The sequence below is a fragment of the Thermobia domestica genome, chromosome 8 (assembly GCF_964235325.1).
Source record: "Thermobia domestica chromosome 8, izTheDome1.hap1.1, whole genome shotgun sequence".
In the NCBI taxonomy this organism is placed as follows: Eukaryota; Metazoa; Arthropoda; class Insecta; order Zygentoma; family Lepismatidae; genus Thermobia; species Thermobia domestica.
The window spans coordinates 282980238-282997851 of NC_137461.1; the positions used below are offsets into that span (position 1 = coordinate 282980238).

General features: G+C 32.0%; 1 protein-coding gene across 1 annotated transcript in view; it reads right to left on the reverse strand.

Moving 5' to 3' along the window:
* Window positions 1-17614, reverse strand: part of LOC145692593 (uncharacterized) — a 56991-nt gene that overhangs the window by 26767 nt on the left and 12610 nt on the right. The window contains exons 3-6 of the mRNA XM_081767913.1: window positions 15954-16007; window positions 14702-14783; window positions 14173-14267; window positions 12204-12492 (exon numbers count right to left, since the gene is read on the reverse strand). Of these exons, the coding sequence (XP_081624039.1) occupies window positions 12204-12492; window positions 14173-14267; window positions 14702-14783; window positions 15954-16007 (520 nt within the window). The remainder of the gene's footprint in view (window positions 1-12203; window positions 12493-14172; window positions 14268-14701; window positions 14784-15953; window positions 16008-17614) is intronic.

Here is a 17614-nt window from a genome sequence, read left to right on the forward strand (position 1 = left end):
AAATTAAAACTTTAAAACAGACATAACAGAAGTAGTAAGAAAAACACATTTAGAAGAAAATAGCCCAAAGCCATTTAGCTACTACAATCACACAAACAAATATGAGAATGTTGGCACTAAAGATGATATGTCTCCTAAAAGTATGATTATCCTCATGATGAGATCCTATTCAGTCTGTCGTCTGATTATTCTGGAAATTCTAGAAGAATACTGTGAATAGGTGGATTCTGTAGAGCAATATACCCTTCCCCATACTTATGGGTAAAGGTACGTATTACTTTGAAACATCCAATATTTGAGTGTACAATAGGCAAGTTTCTCAGGATCACTTCATAAAGCCGACATATCCGCGGTAATGTTTGCCAATTACCGAAAAAAGGTTTTACTGAATAAAGTGTGTATCCGCTAGTCTTATTCAATTCCGCATGCCAGACGCAACGTATCCGTTTGAGAATTCAAAGCACTAGAGTGTGTGTACCAGTGTAACCATAGTGAATGTGAAGTTCTTGACTTCCGTGTCGGTATGCTCGATTTCCCGAGTCCAAATCTATTCTAGCCCAGCACCTAGCAAATACACAGTTCTGCTGCTGATGCTGATGGCATTCTCAAGAAATTATTGTACTTGGAACTTCAATAATAGAAATATTTTAAAGGTTTTAGAAAGCATGTTTGAGAGATACTTTTATTCTGTTAAGTACCGAAAGCACAACAAACAAATACTAAAGTACGTGGTGGAGACCTTGCTCAACAGCCCTAGATGTGGCAGTGGCCATAGAACAAAAGCCACAAAGAGTAATTCCAAATAATCTTCCTTGTGAGAAAAACACAGTCACAGTCACAGTCATACTTTTCGTTATGTCAACATAAAGCACAATTACATTTAACCACTATTCCAGAAACGCTCCAACAATTTACTGGAATTCCTTCTTAGTTGTATGCTGTAGTCTGAGTGATGTAACGCTAAATTCAATTCTTGTATAAGTCTATATAAATATTGGAAACGTACAAACACGGACCAAAGACACAGAGGACCATGGAAATGAGTGTTCTGTTAGGCATTTGTAAGCATAATCAAACTACAAGTGTGAGCGAGAACACGTTGCATTCCGGTTGTATGTCTGCCACCATGTAACGGAAAGCTTTGAGAATGTTCAGAAGTAGAACGCAAATGGATTCCTAGAAAATAAAACAGCACAGAATGCACCAACCGCTAGCCTAGATAATAAGAGCTCTGTCAAGACGTTTCAGCAGAGAGAAGTGAGCACACGATTAAACAATAACATATATTCTACGATTTTTCTGAATAAAGCAAGAGAATCGCAAAAAAACAAAGACATAATAAGCACATCAGCTGCGGCAAGAAACAACATTAACCAAATCCGGAGGATGAAAATAAGAATACTTAAGATTCTAAACTGGTCGTTCCCAACCTCATCAGCGATCAAGAGTCAAGCTGCTGGATTGCCACCGAAATTCAAGTCCAGATCAACAAGAGAAGTTTGTTGATGGCAAAATGCACACATTGATTTTTTTAGTTAAAGATCGGAAACCCAGTATTCTACGGAAATCCGTATAACTGAAAACACAATTTAGTGTTACCTGATGTTGTTGAAAAATTCCGGGAAGGAATATAGAAATAAAATGTAATCTTTCATTTTAACCTTCGAAGATTATGGTATTAAGAATATTGGAGAACGTTCATTGCAGCTAGTCAACGACGATGGAAAAATTGGTGCAATGATCTTGTTGAAGGAAAAACAATTACCCATATAAAACCCGCACACTCTATGTTATCCACCAGAAAGTTACCTGGCCGGGGATTGAAAACAGGACTCTAAGCACCAGAGATAATCTCTCTACTACAGAGTCACCATATCCTGCGCAGATCTCCAAATCGGCATTACCTAAAAAAATATTCAACAAAGAGACAAACCAGATAAAAGGATAAGGATATTGTAGCAGGCAGCTACTTTCAACTGGTTTGGATTTTTAGTATTTTTGGTAGCTGGTCGAGGAGGAAAAGTGGACGAATTTAAAAAGAAAAAGAATAGGGAATATGAATTATTAAAAAAAACGTTAATAGTGTTAATGTTAATCGTCGTTAATGTTGTAAAAATCGTTAAAGAGATATATAAGCTGAATTGGTTATGTAATGTAAAGTTTTAAAAATGTTTAAAAAAGGAAGAAAAGGCAATGAGATCGGAATAGCCGCTGGCAACATTCGAACCGTGTCTTGGTTGCGGGGCTCGTTCCTCGCTGGCAAGAGCAGGTTCTGATCTTCTGAGGTGTGAGGAGCTTCTTGTTTGTTCGCTATGAACGACGTGTGTTCTAGCTTTCCCTCTGATGTAGTGTTGTGTCGAATGGTGGAGCGTTTAAATGAAGGAAGAGAGTATAACAACAGAAGTGAGTTGGTTTAAACGTTACCGAACAGAAGATTATGAATATTAGCTGTGGATTAGTGTTATTTCGTATCCTTGTTTCGCATGTTGGTGTTTTGTGAGAAATTACTTTTTAGAAAAATCGCGGAAAAAAGTTAAGTGAGGAGCAGTTAGGTGTTTCCGAAGTGCACGCTAAAGCTGTATTTTGTTCTTTTATTAATGATATTTCAGTGTATTCTTTTCTATCTATTACGCCGTAAATTGAGAAATTGTTTTTCATTGCGATAATCTGTTTGACGGAATGATAACGACGCACTTCAACTTGTGCTGTGTGAATGTGTTGTCACATCTGGAGCATATTATCATCCAAAAAAAAGAGACGATTGAGGCGGGTAACTGGTTATTTAGAAGATAAATGAGTGGAAATTAATTTTGCTTGAATTTGGTAAGTGTCCGACTTCAGCTAGTAAGAGTTGGCTCATTAAACCTTTGGTGAAGGGGGATTTGATTAATTGAGATTTTGCGTTCTGCATTAGAGTCAATATTTTGGGAGAACTAGGAATTTTTTAAGAATTCTCCCCGCCCCAAGAAAAATTTCCGAACTAACTTTCTGAAGTAAGTTGACTATGTCAATTGTCTGAATGAACCAATTCATCGAAAGAATTTGTTTTAATGTATTTTTCCGGATCAGATCTTTTTTTATTATTTTTCCCGAAAAAAAATATTAACGAATTTCAATGCCTTACTTTCTAAAGTGAAAGTACTCGTTAATGAATTATCAATGACCGAATTGGTTAGATAATTAGTGAAGGTTTGCAATGAAAGGACTAAGATTATTAAGTTTGGTATAATTAAAGTTGTTAGTCAGAGAATGATAAGTCCAATTTAAGCGGAACATGGTGTTCTAGCTATTAGTTGGAGTTCTTGTGACTAGCAACAAATTTTGTAATTCTGGTTATTCAAGTTCATAGAGTATTTATAAATGAACAGATTAGTAGTTAATGTAACCGAATTTGAATTAGCTAAATTACTCGGAATTTTTGGAGTAAGTTTGTGAGATTGTCGTCTTGTGAGATTGTTTGTGAGATTTGAAATTATTGAGTCGCGTCTTTGGTCAACATTGTTGGATATTTAAATTATATTGACAATTTGCCTCGATTTATTCTGCAAATTTCTGATTAATTTTAGGTTTTTCCTAATCGTTAGGAGAAATAGATAAATGTTTAACCTTTCAAGCTAAGACAGAAATAGGAATTGAATTTTGTTGCTATCAATTGTTATCAAAACGATTTGTTAGTTAATATTCCGATCACCTGCTGAAATTTGAAGAATCTTAACGTGCTTATATGTATATATGCGCAGGTTGATCAATATTTTTAATTATTGCTGTTGGTGTTGCGTTGGCTGAATATATATTTTATCTAACGTATAAGTATATATTCAGCACAAGGTTTTCTTGTAATAAAGATTGTCATAATTAAAAATTTGGTATTTAATTGATTTATTTATATACCTATATGTATTGTAGCTTATTCCAGATTTCTGGTGATTGAATTATTCAAGCACTCAGGTAGTTTGCATCTTGTGGCTCCTAGTACCCGTAGCCTCGTCTACTGTGGGGTTCATATTAGTTGAATACAAGGTGATTAGTCAATTATATTTTTTTTTAATTTTTACGATTGGTTGCTTGTTCTGTGTTCTGCTGGACTTCTAGCGGAATAGGGGCGTTAAAATGTTTATCAAATCATAAATGATGTTGAAATTGAACAGGGGATTAAGACATGCCGTTTCTATTCGGAAATTGCTCTGAGACACTGACGAACCCATGCATCTTAAAACAATGTTCAACTATGAAGTTGCTTATCAACACCACTTTTTTACAAATACCCCAGTTAAATAATTCTAAAATTTCATACCGCAAAGGTTTGCCTGTACTCCTTTTCACATGAAAAAGTATAGCAATAACTTGATAGCAATGACGATGAAAGAAGCCTTTTTCAGTCTTGTTTTAGAGATATGCAAAATGTTGTTTTGATGATTATTCAGGTTCTTGTCAAGTACCTAAGCAATCATCCACCATCCTCAAGTACCTGGCAACACTGGTATGGATGTGTAAAGACACATTATAAAGTGCTCCTAATATTTAGTTTAAATTTAAATGATACTGTTTACGTGAGTGAAGTGATACAAGAATAACGAATTCGGTAAGTACTCTTACATTTAACTAGATACATTTTGTTAAATAATATCGCTGACTTTACTATCTGTTGCAAAAATCATAAATTGATTGACACGTAAACATCAAATACCTGAATAGGAGTACGATCATAAGATATAAACAAACATCATGAGCTCCTGCATTGAGTGTTCCAAACCTGTTCTGAGACAAGACGTTACCTCCAAAATTCAGCGCACTGAGTGTCTAAACTGGTCCCACCTAAAATGTTCCCAGTTAAAAGAAAGTGACGTGGAATATATGAAACAATCAAATTTGCCTTGGAAGTGTAAAGGTTGCATAAAAGCTAGGCGTAATACCAATTCAGAACAGAATGAAGTGCTTCCATCTATCGAAGACATTTATAAACTGTTAAAAGAACTAAAAGATGATATCTCCGTGATTAAAAAAAACAACACCGACCTTGAGCGTGAACTTGGAAAGTCTCTTGACCTGGCGCATCAGAAACTGGATGAAAATGCAGACATCATCAAAAAAACAAACAGAAAGCATTCTGCGTGCCTTGCTACTATTGAACGGCTGAAGGAAGAAAACATCGCTCTCAAAAAGCAGCTACTAGACACTGAGATGAGATTAGATGATCTCGACCAGTATGGAAGGCGAAACACGCTAGAAATACAGGGTGTACCAGAAAAAACGAACGAAGATACATATGAAGTTGTAAAACAGTTGGGCCGTGCTTTAGACATAGACATTGAAAGAGAAATGATAGATGTGTGCCATAGAGTAAAGAAAGCTCCTCACCAAACATCAGGAACAATAATGGTTAAGTTTGTTCGGAGAGAGGTTAAAGAAAATTTCCTCCAGAAACGTAAAGTAAAGAGGAATCTCAATTGTACCCACTTAGGATATAACCATAATGAACCCATCTATGTTAATCAAAGTCTAACTCTAAACCGCAGAAAGGTATTTGGAAAAGCCAGGAAAATTAAAAGCGAAAAGAATTATGCCTTCCTGTGGGTAGATAGTACAGGTAGCATAAAGTTGCGTAAAAGAGAGGGAGATAAAGATGTTTTTTATATTACGTAGCCTAGAAGATGTTGATAAATTGACGTAATTTTCAGCAAAAACAGGTAGTAAGAATTGTAGGAAGGGTTAAATAAATCTTGAAACATGTTCTATAATTGAAGATACAAATACTCAACAAAATATCGAAACTAAGGTATGCGAAACTGTTACTTTATTTAATAATGTGTTTAAAGATAAAATTGGTATCAACATCTTGAATCTTAATATTAGAAGTGTTCGTAAAAATTGGGATGAGCTTTTAATTTTATTACAAAATTTAGATTTTAATATACATGTATTAGTTCTCTCCGAAACATGGCATAATCAATATGAAATAAATTTAAAAAAAATTCATTGTTTCTTCACAAAAAGATCTCTAAATAAAGCAGATGGTGTAATGGTATTTATAAATAATAACATTAGTATTGAGAATATTACAGAATTAGAATTAAATGATGCTTCTGGTCTAAGTTTAAATATTTCATATGGCAAAGAAAACTACAATTTAATGTGTATTTATAGAACGCCAAGTGGTAATGAAAAAGAATTCTTACGCTCCTTTGAAAATGAACTTAAAAATGTCAAAACAAATGGGTTGGTTATTGGAGACATAAATTTTGATATATTAAATAATAGGTACGACGAAAATGTAGACAACTACTTAAACATACTTTATAAAAACGGGTATATTTCATGTATAAATAATTATACAAGAGTAACTGAAACAACTAAAACATGTATAGATCATATCTTTTTAAGGCAAAAATATAATCAAAATGTCACTGCAGCAATATTGCATACGGCAATTACAGATCATTATATTACTAGTATTAACTTAAATATGGAAATTGCCGATAAATCAATAACAAACAAACCTCGAACTATTATAGATTACCAAAGACTAAAAAATGAAATACAGAAGTGTACTTGGTTGAATGTGTATCAAAGTTTGGATGTAAATTTAGCTACTTCAGCTTTCATTTTGACATTACAAAAATGTATTAAAACTTCACAAATAGTAATTGAAAAAACTATCCCAAAATATCGTAAGTTAAAGCCATGGATAACTGATGAATTGATATTACACATACGAGAAAGAGACAAATTAAGCAAACTTGTAATAAAAAATAAAGATAATCTAAAAATAAAAGAACATTATAAAAAATATAGAAATAAGGTAACTCAACTGGTAAAAATGGTAAAAAATGAGTGCTATAAAAAGCAGATTGTTAATAGTGAAAACAATACAGGTAAATTATGGAATGTAATATCAAACATTAATGACAAAAAAGAAAACCAAAGCATGGACATTAAAGTAATACAAACGGCTACGGGTAACATTAACTTTCAGCAATATCCTAAACTAGTAGTTGACACATTCAACAAATACTTTTGCAATATAGGTGACAGGTTAGTAAAAAATGTAAATTTAATCAAAATGAATGAAAATCTAGGAAACAAAGCTAAAAATAGTATGTTTTTTACGCCTATTACTGAACAAGAAATCTCATTTTATATAAATCAACTAAAAGCAAAATCGGCTCCAGGACTAGATGAAATAACTGCTAAAATATTGAAAAATGTAAAAGAAGAAATAACTAAACCACTGTTGCATATATATAATATGAGTTTAGAAACAGGTATTTTCCCTAATCAATTTAAATTAGCACTCGTGAAACCAGTATATAAAAAAGGGTCAAGAAAGGATCTCAATAACTATAGACCAATATCGCTACTTAGTAATTGTGCTAAAATATTAGAAAAATGAATTAAAAAGAGATTAGTTTCCTTTCTTGAAGCTAATAACATACTTGCATTAAATCAGTTTGGTTTCAGAAAAGAGAGAAGTACATCTGATGCAATTTATAAACTAACGGAAATAATAACAAATTACATGGATCATAATGATAAAGTAATAACAATATTTTTGGACTTAACCAAAGCATTTGATACAATATCTCATAATATATTGTTAACTAAGCTAGAACATTATGGAGTAAGAGGTGTAGTACTCTCGTGGTTTACTAGTTATTTAAGTAATAGATTGCAAGCTGTTAAATTTGGAAATTTTATGAGTGACTTAACACAGGTTAGCTATGGAGTGCCACAAGGATCAGTATTAGGTCCAATTTTATTTATAATTTATATAAATGATTTGTACAATATAGGCATTGATGGCTATATTCAATCTTTTGCAGACGACACCACTATAACAATAACAGGGAAAAAGTGGGAAGAAACTTATAAAAAAAAAGCAGAAATAACAGTAAAGAAAGTAAAACAATGGCTTGAACAAAATTCCTTGGTACTAAATGTAACGAAAACAAATTATATTGCTTTCTCACCAACAATAACCGGACAGCCACAAAATTTTATCTTAAAATATCATAACTGTATTAATACTTTAGACTGTAACTGTAATACAATAAATAAAGTAACTGAACAAAATTATTTAGGAGTGAAAATTGATAAACATTTAAAGTGGACATCGCATATTCAACATGTAGCCAAGACATTAAGAAAATTGCTGTATAAATTTGTACAATTAAGAGGGTGTTTAGAATTAAAAGTTTTACGTATGGTATATTATGCACTAACACAAAATATATTACAGTATGGTATCTTAAGTTGGGGATCTGCCTATGAGACGCATATAAGACCTTTAAAAATTCAGCAAAATAATATTATAAGAATGTGTTTAAATAAAAACAAAGAAGACAGTCTAGAAAACCTGTAAAGAGAATTTTCAGTCTTAACTGTTGAAAAATTATATATAAAGGCAGTCCTACTCTATGTAAAAAAAACATGAAAATGAATGGAATAAAATTTCTCATTGGTATGGAACAAGAAAAGTAACTCAAAAAGATCTTGAAACAATAAAAGTAAATAAGGGTATATCACAAAATCAAACATATTATTTGGCTCCGAAACTTTATAATAATACTCCAAAACAAATTAGGGAAGAAGAAAAATGCATAGATTAAAAATACTAATAACTAATTGGTTAAAGGAAATAAAGAATGATGACTTAAGAGCGTTAACGTATTAAATTAATGTATTAAATTAGTAAATAATCGACTAACGTCACTTGAAATATGCTTATCTACAACTACTGGGAGGCTTATTTTTAAAAAATGGAAGAGAGAAGGAAGAAAAAGAGAAAAAAGAGATAAAAATGATAAAATTTCACTCATATATACTTTATGAAGATGGTCTCTCACTCACAAGCGAATGCTTCTGTGAAGAACTATCTATCATAATCATATTATGTCATTAGGTTGTATTATGTATGTTTCTTCTTGTTGAAAGATAATGTAAAATTAATAATAAATTAAATGATAGTTAATTGAAATTGTACTAAAAAAAGTAACAGCTATAAAAATGATTTATAATATAATACTGATTAATATTAAAGAAACCCTGCCAAGGACTGGAACTTAACCTCAAGGAAGTCCGGAGGTTACCAGTCGTAGTGCTAATAAATGTAAAAGAAAAAAAATAATTTTATAGTTGTGGTGTGTGTAATAGAAGTGTTGCCACCAATATTTATATGTATGTGTCTAAAAAAAATAACAAAGTCAAATACCCCAGTTAAATAATTCTAAAATTTCATACCGCAAAGGTTTGCCTGTACTCCTTTTCACATGAAAAAGTATAGCAATAACTTGATAGCAATGACGATGAAAGAAGCCTTTTTCAGTCTTGTTTTAGAGATATGCAAAATGTTGTTTTGATGATTATTTAGGTTCTTGTCAAGTACCTAAGCAATCATCCACTTATCTGAAAATTGATATCTGCTAATTGCAAAGAAATTAGATTCAGTTCGAACGATTTATGACAAGAATAGAAGATAAAGAGGAAAGAATAAGCCAAGAAATGGAATTAGAACAATAGGGTAAAGTGAAGTTTTTAAATATGAAAATAAGGAAGGATGAAGTAGGGTTCAAAAAATTGTGGTATAGAAAAGATGGTTCACTATGTGTTTATTACTACGCAAGGAATTATGTAGATGAAGTAACTAAAAGGAATTGTAATATAAGCGTGAAGGAAACGATGAAAATCATACACAGTGGTGGAGAGAAGAGTAAGGAAAACATAGAATAGTTCCTTAGTTTACTAGTGCAGAATAGATATAGTGAAGCTAAATTGAAGAAGAATGACAAGAAAGAAAAGGGAAGGAGAGGAAGAAACTTTGAGCAGAAAAAAGAAAAGATGTTTTGAAATAGAGATCATTGGAGAAAAAATGGAATTTATGAAGAACTTAGTGCAGAAAAGAGGAGTAGGAACATACAGTAGAGGGAATAGAGGAACGTTAGATATATTGAAAAGGAAGAAAAGAAAGGAAACAGAGATTTAACTAGTAGATGAAGGTGTTCTTTATAAAATTAAATGCAAAGAATGTGCTGGTAGTTATATATGAGAAACAGGTAAGAGGCTGGAAGAAGGAACGAAACAACACAGAGACGACGTTACACTGAAGAGAGATAGTAACGTAATATATAAACATGCGAAGCAGACAGGATCTGCAATCGACTAGGAAGTGTAGAGGAACGGGAAAGGAAGAAAAGAAACATTGTAAGAAACTGGAAAGAAGCGGAATGGATACCATAGGAAGAAAACGAGGAACTCATCAACTTGGAGAATGGACTAAATATTCATAATGTGTGGAGAAAAATATTGGATAAAGTTGAGAAGATAGAAGAGGTAAAAAGATTTATTGATTAGCAAACAGATAATTAAAAGCTTAAGGTTAGTTCCTCTTAAAGTTCTTCTTGAATATAGCACAGATGTGTGAAGTAAAAGTTTAACTTTTAAGTGTAAGTTGTGCCTTTAAATGTAGAAAATATGCAATCAATTAGATTGTTAAAAATGAAAGGACGGATTTTTATTAGTTCCTAGATTTGACTTTCTCTCATTTGTTGAGATATTTAAGCCATAGTGTTAGAATTTGTATTTGTAACGTGTTTGATGATTGTATTAATACTTTGCTGAAACTGAAACGCTATTATGTATTAGATGATATACGCTTTGGTGAGAATTTGTCTTTTATTTTATACACGAAGTTCTAAAGCTAGGATGAGTAGTATTCGATACCACATATTCATAATGGTTTTACAATGGCTAATATAACAAAATATAGGGGCAAATAAAAGTTTTGAGCTTTTTTTTGATTATTCCTCTAGTGTACTTTATATTATTAGTGTTAGAAGAAAATGTTTGACGACAATGTATTTTAGTATCAAATTTATGTTTATATTTAGAGTGATAATTGTAAAGAATCTTTATGTTCTGTTTACTTTACAGAAATAATAATAGCATTTACTCTTTCTGTAAATCCATGTTTGAATACGTCTGCTCACATCTAAAATACTTTTCATATCAGTAATGTCTGTAATGTTTTATATATATCTTAGTTTCTTACATTCAGATTTTGTTAGCCTTAGAAAGGCATTTGCTACGTCAAGGACCAGTGGGAGAGGGAATTTTCCAGCGACAGTTTTAAGTAGTTTTCAGAACATATTTGTTCAGTTTAAAACATTATATTTCTTATAATACTATGCAGAACCAGTATTTATAACTTACACTCGATACGTTCTATGAAAGCCTAAGTGTTATATAAAGGAGAAAAATAAAATTTTCGAAAATTAATACAACTTTTAGATATAAAAAACAAATTAAGGGAATTTTGGGGGGAAAACAAATATCGGGTAGGCCCTATGAACAAGAAACGTCAAATTGATCCGCACACCATGGATTGTTTTACGAAAAACAATGCAGTATATTCCACTTGAAAAAAGCAAAAATAAATCTTTCATGAAAAGAAACAATAACAAAAACACAGAATACTGAATACATGTTAATTCATATAAACTAAATATAAAAGAACTAGCGGAAAAATTGACCACCCTTGGGCTTTCTGGGATTAAATGTTAATAAAGGTGTAAGACTAAAGATTTTCAAATTTTTACCTATCACAATGACATTTCTATACTTCTAGTTTAACCAGAAAACAATAAAAACTAAAGGCAACTTGGAAAATGTGTATATAAATTATTAGTAATATTTGTTTTCTCTTGCATTACTTTGTGAATGAATTTCTAGCTTCCTATGATACATATGTGTACTAACTGTAAAGTCAAAAACTGTTAGATATATAGAGCCTTTGAATATCAAAGGCTTTGAAAAATCTGTAAATTAGGAGAAAGAAAGGAACTACATGATCTGCTATCTTCAGGTAATGCTTAGACGTTGCACTTTGCTGTTTTCAAGTTTTAAAACTTTGGATATAAATGCATCTCTACCCATTACTTCCGAACAGAAAACTCCCCTCTACTGAAAGCTATTTATTGCTGAAAACTATTGAAAAAATTCGGCGAAATATATAAGAATACTTCTATGGATATTAGATATACATTCGTTAGCATAGCTTTCTCTTCAAATTTCTGATTTAATCTATACTTTAACATTTGTAGTTTGATTTCTTTCCAATTCTGCGAAATGTTAAGTGCAAAATGTAAAACATGTATTTTTTCAGCCTCGAATAAAATTTTTAAAAGATATAATATTTATTGATATTTTACCTATTGCCTCCTCTCATATATGTATGAAAGTTTATCCACAATACAGACTCCATGTTCTGGTTACAGTTCTGGTAACTTTCCAACACTCTTCGACGACTTTCCATGCCCCTGGGAAGTCTCTGGGTTTGTTTTCGTAGAGGTAATATTCCTACTTTAGTACTTTTCCACTTGTATTGCCTCACTATGTTGTATAAATAGTTACAAGCAGGTGTAATTAGAAAATACGCTATCTCCACAACTGACAGTAGACTGCCACCGAAAAAAAAGGAACAAATTCCTCCAAAAGACACTAAAAAAGCAAGTAAGACAGTAAGTGATATATTCTTTGTGTAGCATTTAGATAATTATTATTTGCAGTGATTGATTTAAATAAGTTAGGAACATATTTAATAAAAATTAAATATTCAACTGCGTGCTAAAGATTATTTAATAATAGTTTAAAGCTAGGAAACAAATAAAATTGAATGCTTTTCAAAAAATAAAGAATACAAATACCCATATCAGCAATCTTTAGAATACTAATAGAAGAAAGAATACTAATTGGATTCTGAAGGATAAAAGAGTAATATAAAACACCACTGCAAAGTTTCGCGAAAAAATAATTACACTACAATTCAATAATTTAAACAATTGTGTCATTTCTATAAAACAATAATAATGCAAATTTCAAACCCAAATCTCCAAACGTTTTGTACTTATAATCTATTTTACGCCTTACATTAAGATTGTTATGTATATGCTGTTCCAGCTTTTTGGGTGGTTTTCAATAATACTGAATACATTATTTTTGTGTCTCATATATTTATATATATACAGAGTGTTGAATAATTCGTGTGTCAATTTCATTTGTTCAGTGTGCAAAAGTGGTGAGGTAAAGCCGTGGAATTTCGTGTAACTTTAGACGAAGGACATAAGTTTTGTTTCGCCATAGAAGTATGTTACTTGTATTGAAGATCAAAGATCAAATTTCGATTTTTTCCTTATGGGATTCCAATGTTAAATTCCGAAAGAGCCTGAAAAAACGTAAATCAAAGTGATAACAAAGAAAAAGCTGTATGGTATGATTCTATGTCGCAATCCAACCAAATATGCGTCAATTAAGTGTCATTGTTAGAGGTCACTGTCAGATCAAGGTCACAGGTTACCTTGAGAATCCATTTGACATGATGAGGAACGGACATTGAGTTGTTTTCAGTGTATTCAAGTAGAATCTCAAGATGACCGTGATCTTGATCTGACCGTGATCTCTGACTTTGACACTTGATTAACGCATATTTGGTCGGCTAGACACTGTGTACAGGCCTCCCAAATGCTATACTACCACTCTCACTGTCGTATTGCAAATATGTTTTTATTACTAGTATTTTTGCTTTATAAACATCCGTGTAAACACCCTGGCAAAGATAATGAAACACTGCTATCAACGGTATCTATTCTTCAGTACTAGTTTATAATATATTTTTGAAAGACAGTAATTTTTTTTATTTAAGTTTCTTTCTTGCATTGTTTTACGTTTCAACTTACATTGTAATTATTGAACGTGATGTAATCGATTAATATACGCACATTTATCTACTGGACTTCACCTCAACTACATCAATCAGATTTTGTCAAGGCGATCGTGACTGTACCCCGACATAAGAATTCGGCTTCTTTTATTAGCAAATTGTTATACAGATTATCAAGAATTATCTATTGTTAAAGCTCAGAGAAGACAATTGCCTCATTACCTAACCAAATGACTCCCATGGATTAGACCTTTACTTCTTAACAGAATGTACTGCTCTTCAATTAGCAGAAGTTTATTTTATACGAATTTCGATTACCCAAAATTTGTCCGGTCTTTACTATCTCTTATAACCAAGCTCTACAGTATATCACTCATTGAAATTAAACATTTAATGGTTTGGAAAATATGTGTTAAAATTCAGAGTAAAATGTTACAAAACTAATGCATACATGTACTTACCAATTAGTTCCAAGTTTCCGAAAAGAATTTCTCGGATATACCTAATTTTCGGGAAATCGTCCATTACATATCCAACAGCATTGCCCATCTTCGACCTAAAAATGTTAAATAAGTGTAAGTAGGGAAGTCAAAGTTACAGAAAGAGTTATTCTACAAAACTCTGATCAATTCTTTATAATGTAGATATACGAATTAAATTAAATTGCACTAGTACAATCAATTATTTTGTTGCTTATTATTTTTGTTAATCATAATAAGTAATTTTCCGTACTTTTAAATGAAAATTATTGTTTGATACTAGGTTTCTCAAGTATAAAACATATCTAGTTTTTTTAATGGTGCACAATTCCGATATTTTACTAGCCGCTGTTGCCGTATGGCAAAACATATTTGTAAATTATATAACGGACAGCACATATTTGTAAATTATATAAAAATACGACAGCACATAATATTTTTAATTAAAATACTAAAGACTAGAATGTCCGTTTTCTAACTAAAAGCAAAGCAATCAAGCATGCTACTTTACCTGCTTTCAAATGCTACACTTTGAAGAATATTAATGTATTCGCAGGAAGGAAGACATTTATGTTCAAGATGAGCATCAGATCCTGAAATTCATAGTGTGTGTTAATATTCTAATCTGTCACAGTTATTGATGCTTGTCAGAAGTCAACATTAATAGTAGAAATTAGAAGTCTATAGTTATACAGCGAATCACTAAAATACAACAAAATATTTGACTAAGAAAATATAAATGACACCAAGAAGAATTGCGACTGACGTTCTCGCCTTAGTTTGGGTAATATGTGGTTCTATTCCGTATAGGCGACCCGGTCAAACAGGATCCGCACTTTTAGGTTAGAAATTAAGTGATAATCTTACTGGATTTTCTTTATTCGGACTAGTAAAATGGTGGGATGATATTTAACATACATGTCCTGACACGCCCCATTTGTTTCTTTTTTCCACTTTCCCGAATAGTGTATTTATCGAGAAACGTAATCGCTAATACGTGACTTGCTTAAGATCGTAGTTACTGGTAACGGTCACAAATATGTTAAAGAAAGTAAATAAATAAAACATAATTGTATGCAGTAATTAATACTTCATACACTTAAACATTTTTGTTTAATTTCCAGCATTTTGAACTTAATCCTCTCGTACTTACTTACATTGGAATATTTTCTCACAATACTTGGAAGTCCACGCGTGAACAGCAAGTAGTGTAAATCCTAAGTGAAAATTCCAGAATTTTTACTTTTACTATATCATAAAGTGTTCATATGTCTTTCCTAGTTACAAAGAAAAGCATTCTTATTAATTTATTTTCTAATACTTATGGCGAATAATAGTCTCCTGCTGAGATTTACATGCGATTTTCAAGCTGAAAGATTCCTCCTGGATATTTTAAAATTTTGAAGTTACACCCTTTTCATAGAGACGGTCAAAGTATTGTCACTCCTTCTGATAGAAAATATACCTTTAACAAGATGATTTATGAAGAACATAAAATGTTTCTGGATACAATATTTCTGGTAAATGTGTGTTACAAATGGTTAGCGCTCGACCTCAGGTCTGTTGTAACTGACGTTATATTCAGATCCAACTATAAATTCAAGTACTATATTAATCGCTTGCAATCATTTCTCATATTAAATATATGTGTGTATGAAGCACAATCAAATACTAAATGACTCGCAACTAGAATGCACAATTAATTCGCAATGACCTTATTTGAATAGAACATCTATATTCAAAAACTAAAAGCTGTTACTCACTTAACTGATGAATGTAGCAATAAAGGTCTTCAATGGTGCACTCCTTGAATTTTCCTGAAATATATATAAATTTATTTTAGTATATTCCGTAACTTATTAGCGATAGCAAATCAATATAATAATATAAACAAACAGCTATTGTTCATAACAAGACCTATATCAATATACTTCACAATTGCTAATAACGAAAAAGTAAATCCTCTCACGGACATGAAAGAATATTTAAATAAGCAACTGAAATATGATTATGTGATAACACATTAAATAAACAGGAACGTTTAAAATTAAATAAACTGTCACAACAATTATGAGAATTTCTGCAATATTTAATTGTTACATACTGCCATTAAACTTTTAACAATAGAAGTATAAACACAACACAATAATTGCGCAACAGTTGCCCAAGTTAGTACAACTTTAAAGATAAATGTCATCAGTTGGTTGTCTGAATATGTTGAGAAACGATTTGATAATCACGTGAACGAGATGGTTAATCATTATAGTATTTTTGTAGTAATGATTCTTCACCTATTTCCATTCTCGTTTTAGTTATAGGTTAAATATTTAATTACTTTGTCAAATTTACGACATACCATAATTATTATCTGGGTATCAAGCTCGCATAGATGATGATTCAAAATAGAAGTGGAAACATAAGTAATTGGACCTATAAACAAATCATGTTATTCCTTTTTCAGCAGATAATCCAACGAAATTTATGTAACCCTTAAGTACTACGCATGTTTTTTGTCACATTACTCCTACGCGGAGTATGTCAGACTCCGAACAATGTATTACGGAAAAACTAACGACAGATTGTTAATTTTCGCATATACACTCAATATAACCAAAAAGGTAGAGGAAGCGACAATTTGGAGAGGCGATAGAACAGGAAGTTATGGCGAACGCGGAGTCCGGCAGACTCCGCGTAGTACTTAAGGTTTAAGTACTATGTGAGTTAATACGAAAAGCCGTATTGGTTTGATCAAGTGGATCTGGGTCCTATAATATGGTGTCGTTCACCAGAACTCGGAGGAAAGTAGCTCGGAGAAGTTTCAAATTTATCAGTGTTTTTAAACTTCCGCGCGAGGTATTGGAAAAGTGTAACACATGAGGACAAAACCCCTACACGAATTGGTGAAACGTTGTTACACAGCTTCTGTTAGTTCGGCAGTGGCTTCATGTTTTTTGCGTAGTCAACTGGGGTATATCCCGTTGTGCAGATGGCTTACGTCTCAATTTCTGGGACTGTCTCTCCAAGAACACCGCGACCAAACGACATATTTCTGTTCGTGTCGAAACAATATAGATTAGTCTTAAATACAGAAATTTCTTCGTGCGTCAACTCAAAAGCGAAACCTAAATTAATGCCCTACAGGTTTACCAACTTTCAACTTGTTGAAATGCTACATGTAAGGTGTTTTGAATATGTTCATGGGTGTAACGAATGTGTAATTCAAGTCATTCATGGTGTAAGAATAAATGGTAAATTAATGTGTGTGAGTAAATGGAAGCACCTCAAGAAAACCCCCTGACACAATGTTGTCGTCGTTCCTACCAAAAGACTCGCGTTCTAGACGTAAGCCCTCTATCACTGATTCAACCACTCCTGATATATAATAAATACTTAGTTCAGTAATTTCTGAAGATCTAATTCACTG